At 42.9% G+C, this 13,152-nt stretch overlaps 1 protein-coding gene across 1 annotated transcript in view; it reads left to right on the top strand.

The window, feature by feature from the left end:
• Positions 1-11,296, top strand: part of LOC308512347 (centriole and centriolar satellite protein OFD1-like) — a gene marked incomplete at both ends in the record, with an annotated part of 53,369 nt that extends 42,073 nt beyond the window's left edge. Inside the window, 3 exon segments of the mRNA XM_081082120.1 lie at positions 1,404-1,555; positions 2,211-2,363; positions 11,231-11,296. Coding sequence (XP_080938246.1) covers positions 1,404-1,555; positions 2,211-2,363; positions 11,231-11,296 — 371 coding nt within the window.
• Between the last annotated feature and the right edge of the window lie 1,856 nt (positions 11,297-13,152).

Below are 13,152 nucleotides of genomic sequence, written 5' to 3'. Positions count from 1 at the left end.
TAACAAATCTCCGCCTTTGCTATACCGAAAAACAAAAAACAAAAACAAAAACAAAAACAAAAACAAAAACGAATGTTGTGGCTATTTTGGGGTCTTTTTCAGTGTTCTGTATCTCATTTGAATGTTCAGAACATTCAAATTTATATGCAAATATAAATTTTTTGCATATTTCTAGATCTGTGAAATATGCACTTGGCATTTTAATAGTGATTGCATTGAATCTAAGGATTACTTTGGATAGTAGGCACATTTTAATGATATTAATTCTACCAGTCCATGAACATGGTATATTCTTCTGTTCGTTTATCTCTTTTTTCAGGGTCCTGGGCGCTTGCTCAGTGGTGGGGTTGTGTGGGAGAGGTGGGAGGAAGTGAGTATTAGGTTAGGGAGAGATTGAAAGCAAAGCACAGAGCAAGGGAGGCACAAATATACCCAGGTAGCATGAGTCTGCTGCTGGAGGTGCAGTGTTCCCAGTGCAGAAGTAGTGTACTATTTCAGGTCAGTCCGGAAAGAAGGTGTGGACACCACCAGAGCAGAGACAGCAACAGAAATCCAGGTCTTATTTTCAGGAAATGAAGGGTGCTGCTGATGGTGGTTGCTTGAAGGCAGAGAGACTGATGTCAGGGTGAGCACATTGATTAGGTTATTTCAGCTCAGCTGTCCAGGTAAAAGGTGAGAGGTAGTCTTATTGCAGTATCTGGGGGAGTTAGAGCCTGTAAGCCCTGGTGGATGAGTGAATGTAGTGTAGAAAGGCATGATAAAAAGGGACAGGAATGATAACTTCAGGTCTGAAGCTGATGCTGTGGGATTTCCAAGTGTTGATGGTAGGGAACTGGCCAGAAATGCGGATGAGACTCGGGGAGAGATCTGTGCTAGAGAAAAAGATGTGAGAATGATCAGGGCAGAGGTAATAGCTAAAACTCCAGGAAGGGATCGGCCCAGGGCAAGTGGGAAATGTTGGTAAGATGACTAGGGGGGTTCAGGGGCGGGGTGCTGGTTTTGTACTAATTTTGTACTGTTCTGGGCGGGAGAGGCTCGATTGCTTTTGTGGGAATTAGGGGAAGAGTTATACAACTGCTGTATAAATACAGACTAATGTTTAAGTTAGAATCCTAAATAGAGAGTTACAACTGAGGATAGAGGCAGAAATGCAAGGCTGGCGAAGGGCAGAGTACAGAAGAAGGGGTGAGGAAGATAAGGAAATGTGTTGTGGCAGGAGGACAGTTGAAGTTGTTCATGGCAAGGGTGACTTGTTTTCATCGAAGTAAAGTAAAAGGCAGATGCTGTGCCAGGTGTGGGGCTGGAGGCTGCGAGACCATGAAGATGGATCAGCAGGCCAACACAATCAACTGAGAGTCGAGCAGTCTCCCTGGGCCTCTGCTCTTTATTTTCTGTCTCTTTAGGTGCAGATGAGAAAGAAGTTAGAGAAGAGAGTGAAGAAGCAAGAATATGGAACCTGCTGAAAGAACAGAAGCTGAGAGAAGAAAGAAGGCAGAATGAACAGAAAGCTTTGGAAAGAGAACGGAGAAAACTAGAAAAACTGGATCGAGAAAAGGTATAATAAGCATAGCTCAGTTCTCCATGCTAGTAGGTAACTTTTAAAAAGCTTGCTGCAGGCATCCCAATCCTCTCCTGTGCTTAAGCCCACTGAAAAGGGCTGTACATGGGCATAATAGGAGTCTCATAGGAAAAGGGAGCTTTGCAAGTCTGTGAGCATGCATTCTCATGTTCCTGAAAACACACTCGGAAAGGAGATGGACTCTGCTTTGCTGTAGAACTTCCCTGTGTAAGGGGTTTCAAGGTCAGCTGGCTAGGACCAGAAGAAACTGGGGGAGGTGGCTGCCAATCTGGTGGCTTCCTCAGGCTGCCCTGCCCTCCTCCCTCCTCATTGTCTTTGACTTTCTATGTCCTGATTCTGGTCCCAGGCAGATGGATTACCCTGCTACTTCTCATGCCTGCTGGACCTTACGTAGATTAATCTTCTGTATCATGTTCCTTGAATTCCTGGCTCATTTGATCTGGAACACAGACACTTTAGGCACAGTAATTCCTGTTCTTCATTACATGATATATTTGTGCCACTTTGATAGTAGCAACGAATGAAACAGTTTTCTGTCATGCACATGTCACATAAAGAAACAGAGTTATAGTACTATGTGTTTTTAAAATGTATATGTGTATCTCCTATTTTGCTGGTCATCTATTTACAGCAGATTATTGAAGAGTCTTTCAAGACGGAAATGGAGAAAGAATTAGAAGTGAGTGCTCAGGAAATGAAAGACAAATCTGTTTGTGGTGAATATGCTTTAAAGAAATACATGCATATCACACAAAAGGACCAAGACCTGAAGAAGGTGGATAAGGTACTGATGCTATGGACCAGTGGTCTGTATGTGAGGATGTGAGGGCTTCTGTGGTTTGTTAGAAAACCTTGGGACAGGAGTTGGAGACAAAAGGTAACAGCAGAGGAAATCCAAAATTCAAATGGAGCCTCAAGTCGTATGTATATTACACTTCTGACAAAATGTTATCTCCTTTGCTTGGGCCAAAGAGTGAACAGATCTTGATTGGTAAGGTTTGTAAAATTGGAGCTATCTCATTATTTTCAGAACAAGAATGAAAGTGCTATCAATGAAAAACAAATGGATTGGTACTATCTGAGACATGAATTCTATATAATAAAATCCTAATATGCAAATGGTTGAACCGCAGAATGACCAGTCATTATGATGGGCACTGACCACCAGGGACAGATGCTCAATACAGAAGCTGCATCCTGGTGATCAGTGCGCTCCCATAGGGCTCATGGCTGGCGAGCGCAGCGGTGGTGGTGGGAGCCTCTCCCACCTCTGTAGCATCGCGAAGCGATCAGTGGGACATCCCCCGAGGGCTCCCAGAATGTGAGAGGGTTCTGGCCGGGCTGAGGGACCCCCTGAGTGCACGAATTTCATGCACTGGGCCTCTGATATATTACATAAGTCTAGAATACTATGGCTATTGAGAATGCGCACAGGACAGTTAGAGTGCTTGCTAAATTTCACATCTAAAAGTCAACGTTTTGGACTCAAATTATATTTAGGCAGTCCTCGGGTTACGTTGAACTCGATGTATGTTGTTTTGCGGTTACATCACTATCTCCCATTTACAGTGTTAATAAAAAAAAGTTCCGTCATTTCGACATATGTACATATGTGCTTTGTTTTTTATTATCTGCCACAAGTAAAAGTCAGGAATTGTTATCTTGCTTTAATTTTTTTTTTTACTCTTTCACTTCATTACTGCTGTGTATGTGCTCCATGTGAGTGATGTAGGTGATTCTATAGGTGGGTTCCGACTTAACGAGGAAAATCGCATTATGTCGCGATATAACCCGAGGACCTACTGTATATTTCAAAAAGTTTTCAGCCCAACCAGCATGGCTCAGTGATTGAGTGTTGACCTATGAGTCAGAAGGTCACAGTTTGATTCCTGGTCTGGACACATAACCCAGGTTGCTGGCTCGATCCCCAGTGAGGGACGTACAGGAGGCAGCCAATCAATGATTCTCATTGTTGATGTTTCTATCTCTCCCTCTCCATTCCTCTCTGATATTTTATTTTATTTTATTTTTTATTTTAGTATTTTTTATTGTTTTATTGCTTAAAGTATTATAAAGAGTATTACATATGTCTCCTTTTTTTCCCGCCCTTGACAATCCCCTGGCCTCGCTTACCCCCAGTGTCTTATGTCCATTGGTTATGCTTATATGCATGCATACAAATCCTTCAGCTGATCTCTTGTCACCCCTCTCCAGCCACCCAGCCCTCCCCGGCTTTCCCGCTGTAGTTTGACAGTTTGTTTGAGGCAGCTCTGCCTCTGTATCTATTTTTGATCATAAGTTTATAATGGTCTTTATTATCCATAAATGAGTGAGATCATGTGGTATTTTTCCTTCATTGACCGGCTTATTTCACTTAGCATAATGCTCTCCAGTTCCATCCATTCTGTTGCAAATGGTAAGAGTTCCTTCTTTTTTACAGCAGCATAGTATTCCATCGTGTAGATGTACCACAGTTTTTTAACCCATTCATCTACTGATGGGCACTTAGGCTGTTTCCAGATCTTACCTATGGTGAATTGTGCTGCTATGAACATAGGAGTGCATATATCCTTTCTGATTGGTGTTTCTGGTTTCTTGGGATATATTCCTAGAAGTGGGATCACAGGGTCAAATGGGAGTTCCATTTGTAGTTTTTTGAGAAACTCCATACTGTCTTCCATAGTGGCTGCCCCAGTCTGCATTCTCACCAGCAGTGCACGAGTGTTCCTTTTTCTCCACATCCACTCCAGCACTTGTGTTTTGTGGATTTGTTGATGATAGCCATTCTGACAGGTGTGAGGTGGTACCTCATTGTTGTTTTGATTGGCATCACTCGGATGATTTCAGTGACTTTGAGCATGTTTTCATATGTCTCTTGGCTTTCTGAATGTCCTCTTTTGAAAGGTGTCTATTTAGGTCCTTTGCCAATTTTTTGATTGGATTATCTCCCTTTTATTAAGTTGTATGAGTTCCCTAGTTGGAGATTAAAAACTTATCGGTGATAACATTGGCAAATATGTTCTCCCATGCAGTGGGTTTTCTTGTTGTTTTGTTGATAGTTTCTTTGCTGTGCAGAAGCTTTTTATTTTGATGTAGTCCCATTTGTTTATTTTCTGTTTAGTTTCCAATGCCATAGGAACTGTATCGGTGAAGAAATTGCTTTGGCATATGTCTGAGATTTTGTTGCCTTTGGATTCTTCTAATATTCTAATGGTTTCTGGTCGTATATTTAAGTCCTTTATCCATGTTGAGTTTATTTTTGTGTGTGGTGTAAGTTGGCGGTCTAGTTTCATTTTCTTGCATGTATCTGTCCAATTGTCCCAACACCATTTATTGAAGGGACTATCTGGACTCCATTGTATGTTCTTGCCTCCTTTGTCAAATATTAATTGAGAATATTGGTTCGGGCCCGTTTCTGGGCTGTCTGTTCTATTCCATTGATCTATATGTCTGTTCTTGTGCCAGTACCAGGCAGTTTTGAGAACAGTGGCTTTGTAATACAACTTGATACCTGGTATTGAGATCCCACCTACATTGTTCTTTCTCAGGATCGCTGCAGCTATTTGGGGTCTTTTTTTATTCCAGATGAATTTTTTGAGAGTTCGTTCTAGGTCTGTGAAATATGCCATTGGTATTTTAATGGAAAGTGCCTTGAATTTATACATTTCTTTGGGTATTATGGACATTTTAATGATGTTGATTCTACCAATCCAAGAACATGAATATTTTCTGAATAGAGGTCTTTTACCTCTTTAGTTAAGTTTATTTCTAGGTAGCTTAGTATTTTTTGGTGCGATGGTAAATGGGATTGCTTTTTAAGTCTCTCTTTCGGTAAGTTCACTATTGGTGCATAGAAATGCCATAGACTTCTTGGCAGTAATTTTGTATCCTGCTACATTGCCAGATTCATTTATTAAGTCTAATAGTTTTTTGATGGAGTATTTAGGTTTTTTTATGTATAATATCATATCATCTGCAAATAAAGACAGTTTTACTTCTTCTTTTCCAATTTGGATGCCTTTTATTTCTTCTTCTTCTTGTCTAATTGCAGTGGCTAATACTTCCAGTACACTGTCAAACAGGAGTGGTGAGAGTGGGCATCCCGGTCTTGTTCCTGTTCTTAGGGGAAATGGTTTTAGTTTTTGCCCATTGAGTATGCTGTTGGCTGTGGGTTTGTCATATATGGCTTCTATTATGTTGAGGTATGATCCTTCTATTCCTACCTTGCTGAGAGGTTTTATCAAAAATGGGTGTTGAATTTTGTCAAATGCTTTTTCTGTATCAGTTGATATGACTGTGTGTTTTTTTTCTTTCAATTTCTTTATGTGGTATATCATGTTTATTGATTTGCGGATATTGTACCATCCTTGCATCCCTGGGATAAATCCTACTTGTTCATGGTGTATGATCTCTCTTATGTACTGCTGGATCTGATTTGCCAAGATTTTGTTGAGGATTTTGGCATCTATGTTCATGAGGGATATTGGCCTGTAATTCTCTTTCATTGTGTTGTCTTTACCTGGTTTTGGAATTAGGGTGATGCTGGCTTCATAAAATGAGCTTGGAAGTGTTCCTTCCTCTTTAATTTTTTGTAGTAGTCTGAGGAGGATAGGTTTTAGTTCTTCCTTGAATGTTTGGTAAAACTCCCCTGTGAAGCCGTGTGGTCCTGGGCTCTTGTTTGCTGGAAGCTTTTTGATGACTCTTCAATTTCTTCCATAGTTATTGGCCTTTTGAGATTTTTAGATTCTTCCTGATTGAGTTTTGGAATGTTGTATGTTTCTAGGAATATGTCCTTTTCCTCCAGGTTGTCTAGTTTGTTGGAGTGGAGTTGTCCATAGTATTTTTTAACAATCATTTGTATTTCTCTGGGGTCTGTTGTTATTTCGCCATTATCATTTCTGATTTTGTTTATTTGGGTCCTCTCTCTTTATTTCTTGGTGAGCCTGACTAGAGGTTCAACAATCTTGTTTATCCTTTCAAAGAACAAGCTCTTGGTTTCATTGATTTTCTGTATTGTTTTTTTTGTCTCTATGTCATGTATTTCTGCTCTAATCTTTATTATCTCCTTCCTTTTGCTCCTTCTGGGCTTTCCTTGTTGCTCTCTTTCTTATTCTTTGAGAGGTAGTTTTAAATGATTTACTACCATTTTTTCTTGTTTGTTGAGATAGACCTGTAGAGCTATAAAGTTCCCTCTCAGGACTGCTTTCATTGTGTGCCATAGGTTTTGGATTGTTGTGTTTTCATTGTCAGTAGTTTCCAGGATGTTTTTAATTTCTTCTTTGATCTCATTGGTAACCCAATCAATATTTAATAACATGCTATTCAGCTCCTAAGTGTTTTTATTTCTAAGTGTTTGAAAATGTTGAGTTGTTTTTATTCTAGTTTATTTCTAGTATTATGCCCTTGTGGTCTGAGGAAATGCTTGGTATGATTTCAATCTTCTTGAATTTGGGGAGACTTTGTTTGTGACCCAGTATGTGGTCTGTTTTTGAATATGTCCGATGAGCACTTGAGAAGAACGTATATTCCGTGGCTTTGGGGTGAAATGTTCTGAAGATGTCAATTAAGTCCATCTGATCTAGTGAGTCATTTAGGATTGCTGTTTCTTTACCATTTTTTTTTTTTTTTTTTGTCTAGAGGATTTATCCAGTGATGTCAATGGTGTATTAAAGTCCCCTACTATGATTGTATTGTTGTCAGTCTCTCCCTTGATATCTTCCAGGAGTTTTTTTTTTTATGTATTTGGGTGCTTCTGTATTGAGTGCATATATGTTTTTCAGGGTTAAATCCTCTGTATATTCAATCCTTTAGTATTATGAAGTGGCCTCCCTTAGCTCTTATTATGGCCTTCACTTTGAGGTCTATTTTGTCAGATATAAGTATTGCTACCCCAGCTATATTTTCATTTCCAGTTGCCTGAAAGATATTTTTCCATCCCTTCACTTTCAGTCTGTGTGAGTCCCTGATTCTGAGGTCAGTCTCTTGTGGACAGCAAATGTATGGGTCATGTTTTTTGTTTTTTTTTTTTTGTTTGTTTTGTTTGTTTTTTCTTTTTATCCATTCAGCCACTCGATGTCTTTTGGTTGGAGCATTTAGTCCATTTACCTTTGAAGTTATTATTGAAAGGTACTTGTTTGTAGCCATTTCTATTTTTTCTGTGTGTTTTCTTTCTGAGCTTTTTATTTCTTCTTTTTACACTGATCCCTTTAGCATTTCTTGCATTGCTGGGTTGGTATTGATAAACTCCCTTAGCCTTATTTTGTCTGTGAAGCTTCTTATTTCCCCTTCAATTTTGAATGATAGTCTTGCTGGATAGTGTATTCTTGGATTCATTGCTTTGCTTTGCATCACTGTGTAAATTTCCGTCCATTCTTTTCTGGCCTGATGTGTTTAGTTGAGAAATCATATGATAATCTAATGGGAGATCCCTTGTATGTAATTTTCCGTCTCTCTCTTGCAGACTTTAAGATTCTCTCTTTGTCCTGAACATTTGCCATGGTAATTATGATGTGTGTTGATGTGGGTCTTTTAAGGTCACCTTGTTTGGGACTCTCTGTGCTTGTGTGACTCTTTTTTCTTCCCCTCCTCAGGGAAGTTTTCTGATATTAGTTCTTCAAATAGGTTTTCTAAGTCTTGTTCCTCTTTCTGTTGTTCTGGCACCCCTATTATTCGCATGTTGTTTCGTTTCATGTTGTTCCATAGCTCCCTTAGGCTCTCCTCCTGTCTTTTATTTTTTTTTCACCAATTGCAATTCAGTTTGGGAGTTTTGCTTCCCTGTCTTCTAATTCGCTAATTTGGTCCTCCGCTTCTCCTAGTCTACTGTTGAAACTTTCAATGGTGTTTTTTATTGCAGCTATATCACTCTTCATTTCTTCTTGGTTCTTACATAATTTATTGATTTTTTTTATCTGTTTCTTCTTGCTTCTTGCATAAGTTGTTGAGTTTTTCCTTCATCCGGTTTATGCACTCTAGGACCCTTAATCTGAATTCTTTTTCTGTCATGCATGCCTCGGTTTCACTTAGCTGCTTTTCTGGTGAGTCCTCCTTCTCTTTCTTTCGGGGGTTTCTTTGTGTACCCATGTTTGATCTCACCGACATATCTAGATGTTGAGTCATTCAGCGACTGCTCCTTGGGTGGCAGTGGCTCCTCGGGCTGTGGTTGCTCCTCTGGCGGTTATTGTAGCAGCTGCTCCTCAGTTGGCAGCAGCTCCTCTGGTGGGTGCTGTTCACAGTTGTGGTGGCTCCTCTGGCTGGTGGGGGGAGGCTTCACACACAGAATCTGTTCCTGAGACAGAGGATGTGCTGATCACGAAGCTGCTGTTCCTTGGTTGGGGCTGGCTACGCACGCAGCTGCTACTCCTTGACCTGGGGCGGACTGCTCACGTGGCCGCTGAACCTTGATTGGGGGCTGGCTGCATGCTGCTGTTGTTCCTCTGTGGTGGGCTGCTTGTGGGGCTACTGCTCCTAGTATCGGCTGCTCATCAGACAGGTGCAGGCTGTTGTGGCTCTTCTCCTCCGGTGCATGCTGTGTAGAGCTGCCACTCACCAGATGTGGCCGGTCTGCTCATGTGGTTGCTGTTTCTTGGACCGGGTTCGGCTGCCACTGCTCCTCGAATGGGGCCAGGCCACTTGCAGAACTGCTGCTCCTCGGATGGGCACACAGCTGCTGTTCCTTGGATTGGGCAGGCTGCTTGTGCGGCTGCTGCTGCTTGGACAAGGGCAAGATGCTTGTTCAGCTGCTGCTCCTCGGACAGGTCAGACTGCTCATGTGGTTGCTGCTCTTCAGACGGGGAAGCGGGCTGCTCACACAGCTGCTGCTCCTTGGATAGGGGCAGGCCACATGAGGCTGCCTCTCTTTGGCTCGACGCAGGCTGCTCACGGGGCTAATGCTCCCTGGACAAGAGTGCACCGCTCACATGTCTTTTGCTCACGTGGTTGAAAAAATAATGTGTACAGAAGTAGGAAATAAAGGAACAAACAACAAAAAAAGAAGAACAAAGAAAGAAGAAAGAATAAAAGCAACAAACAAAAAAAAGGGGTGGGACGACAAAAAAGAAAAACAAAAGCTAACAAAATAATAAATAAAATTGAAAAATTGAAATGTCATTCCTTTGGCTGGGTTAAGATCCCAGTTTTCTGGAATGTCTGTGATCTTCTGATATTTTCAAAATCATTTTTTTAAGAGTTTCAGAGAAATCAAAATCTACACTAATAAAAGAGAAAAATGGTAATTGGCGTACGGCACTACCCTTTTCATTGGGTAATCAGGGCTATATGCAAATTAACTGCCAACTGAGATGGCAGTTAACTGCCAACAAGATGGCGGCTAATTTGCATATGTAGGCACATGCAGGGAGGCGAAAGGGAAAGCAGGAAGAAGCTCCCTGCCACTGACAGTGATGGGAAACCCAGGGGGGAGCTAAGAGGTGGGGGGCAGTTCAAAGGTGGCCCTGGGGCCACCTTTGCCCTGCCCCCCAGCCATGATCTGAAAATCAGGCGCCTTTGCCACCCTGGCTAGTGATAGCAGGAAGTAGGGGTGGAGCCAGCAATGGGAGCTGGGCACGGTCGAAACTGGCAGTCCCGAGAGCTAGGGGTCCCTTGCCTGTGCCTAAAGCGGAGCCCATGATCGCGGGGCCGCTGCAGCTGCGGGTCCCCGCTACCCGAGCCGGATGCCTCAGCCTGAGGCGTCCTGCAGGGGCAGGGGCGGAGCCCGCGCAATGGCGGCGCCCCCCGCTGCCACTGCGGGTCCCCGCTGCCCGGGCCGGACGGCTAGGCCAGGGGTGTTAGGCCTGGGCAGGGGCGGAGCCTGCAACCACTGGGAGCTGGGGGTCCCCTGCCCAGGCCTAATGCTTCGGCCAGAGGTGTTAGGCCTGGGCAGGGGCAGAACGGGGGATCACGGCGCTGCTGCCGCTGCGGGTCCCCGCTGCCCAGGCCGGACGCCTCGGCCAGAGGCATCAGGCCTGGGTGGGGGGCGGAGCCTGGGATTGGGGGGATATGATGGTCCCCTTGCCCAGGCCTGAAGCCTGGGTCAGAGGTGTCAGGCTTGGGCAGGGGGTGGAGCAAGCGATCAGAGGGAGATGGGGGTCCCCTGCCCAGGCATGATTCCTGGGCCAGAGGCCTCAGGCCTGGGCGGGGGGTCAGAGCCAGTGATCGGGGGGAGATGCGGGTCCCTTGTCCAAGCCTGACACCTCTGGCGGAGGCGTCAGGCCTGGGCAAGGGGCTGATCAGGCGATCGGAGGGTGATGGGAGTCTACACCTCTGGCCGAGGCATCAGGCCTGGGCAAGGGGCAGAGCCAGCAATCGGAGGGGTCTGGGGGTCCCCTGCCCAGGCCTGACGCCTGGGCCAGAGGCATCAGGCCTGGGCTGGGGGCAGAACCAGTGATGGGGGGAAATGTGGGTCCCCTGCCCAGGCCTGACGCCTCTGTCAGAGGCGTCAGTCCTGGGCAAGGGGCCGATCCTGCGATTGGAGGGTGATGGGGGTCAACGCCTGAGGGCTCCCAGTATGTGAGAGGGGGCAGGCTGGGCTGAGGGACACTACCCCCACACACACACCCGGTGCACGAATTTAGTGCACCGGGCCCCTAGTTGTTTAATAAAATTAATACATTAATACACCTCTAATTTCAAAATTATTCTTTCTCCTCTTTTCAGAGCTCAATAAAGAGTGTCAGAGAAGACTCACAAGTGGACAAGCTGCTCCCTAGTGATAAAAATTAAAGGTATGCTTTCCCCAACATTGTGTTCTTATGCAAATCATTCATCACATTGCTGACTTTGTTAGCCCAAGAGCATTGTTCATATGTTGAGGTCTGCCTCTAAGAAACTATTGAATTAATCAAAATTACTGACTGCCAAAAGAATCTTTTACATTTTGAAGTTATGATATGGCTACTGATTAGGAAAGGAATGAGAACATTAGAAAGGTCCCCTAATGAACTGACAAGAATTTAACAAATTTTTAAAATTTTTGTCTTTCTCTAATTTAGTTTCACAGGGCTGTCTCATGAAGAACCAGATGACTTCTGGTAACCACCTGTGTTGCCCAGCTTTTTTCTCATGTAACACAATGTAATAAATACAATTCTCAATAAAAAATGTTTGTTTAATACAGGGTGGTTTCTTTTTCATCATTTAATTTGGTACTCTAGTGTATAAAATTAAAAATAATCAGAATTCCTCATACTTAGACCTTTCATTACACTAGAATGAGCTGTTACGTGTTTTTTTCCTCATTTTTGTGTTAGATATTTCTTTGAAAATCATGTTATTGGTCAAATTTCCGGACTGCATTTTGGTCGTTTCTTCTGTGTTCCTTGCTCTCCAGAGTTGGGCTATTGCCTGTCAAACCAGAGGCCATCTTCCCCAGCACCATCCTTCTGATTTGTCCCTCAAAATAAAGACAAAGGTTTTTCATTCTAGGTGCCAGAAACAGCATAGTACACTGGGCTTTATTTCTGACATCTTTGTCTTGAGAATGAACCCAAACCCTGAGAAGAAAAGGTAACAGTTACTGAGCACTTACTGACTGTGTGTCAGGTATTCTTTAAACTTGTACCTGTATTAACTCACTTAATGCTCATATCAGCCATATGAAGTGTGACTGCCTGCATTTTATAGATTAGGGAACGTGGGACACAGAGGTTAGAGACTTGACCAAGGTCTTGTGACCATCCAGTTGTGCAGCCAGGACCCAGGTGTCTAGACCAGCATCGCTGCCTCTAGCCTGGGCTGTGCTGGAGCTGCTTCTATGGAATACATCCCAGGACTGGGAATGGCTCAGCCCCTAGAAGCTCTTCCAGAATGGCCTTTAGAAAATGCACTTCACCCAAATCCAGCCTAACACAGGAAGGATTTATCTGGTCAGTCCTTCCATGAAAATCCTGGAGTGGATCATCTTCCTTTACAAATACAAGCTAAGCTGAATTGTTTTTGCCATTAATACTTGTCTAGCCCTTGAGTTCTACAACAAAATGATAAGGCTTTTTAGTGTTATTCTTTAGGCTTTAAGAAATGTATCTTTGAAGTATTTTTAATCCTTGACAATATGTTTTTCATTTCTTAGTTTTTTTTAATTTTAGAGACGGGGACAGAGAGAGACATCAATTTGGTTGCCTCCCCTACGTGCCTGACCAGGGATCAAATCTGCAACCTGGGTATGTGCCCTGACAAGAAATCAAACCTGTGACCTTTTGGTGCACTCCAACCAAGTGAGCCACATCAGCCAGGGCTATTGAAGAATATTTTGGAAAGTAATTGAAAGAATTTAAGCACTATTTTTTTTTGTCACAATTAGCATAAGCAAAACATTTACTCATGTTGCCACCAAGAATTTGACATCTCTTGCAACAGCTCTTAGATAACATTATTTTTCTTCCAGCTTTATTGAGATAAAATTGACAGAAGATTGTGAGTTTAAGGTAAGGTATATAATGTGTCCATTTGGCACACTACTGCAGAATGTTTGCCACCATGGAATTCAATGACACCTGCATCATGTCATATAATTATCAAATATTTGTGGTGAGAACATTTAAGACCTACTCTCATCAATATTCAATTATACAACATAGCAT

Source organism: Myotis nattereri (assembly GCF_964212035.1).
Source record: "Myotis nattereri genome assembly, chromosome: Y".
Lineage (NCBI taxonomy): Eukaryota > Metazoa > Chordata > Mammalia > Chiroptera > Vespertilionidae > Myotis > Myotis nattereri.
Note: the sequence above shows the minus strand (reverse complement) of the source record. Positions and strands in the feature narration are given on the sequence as shown.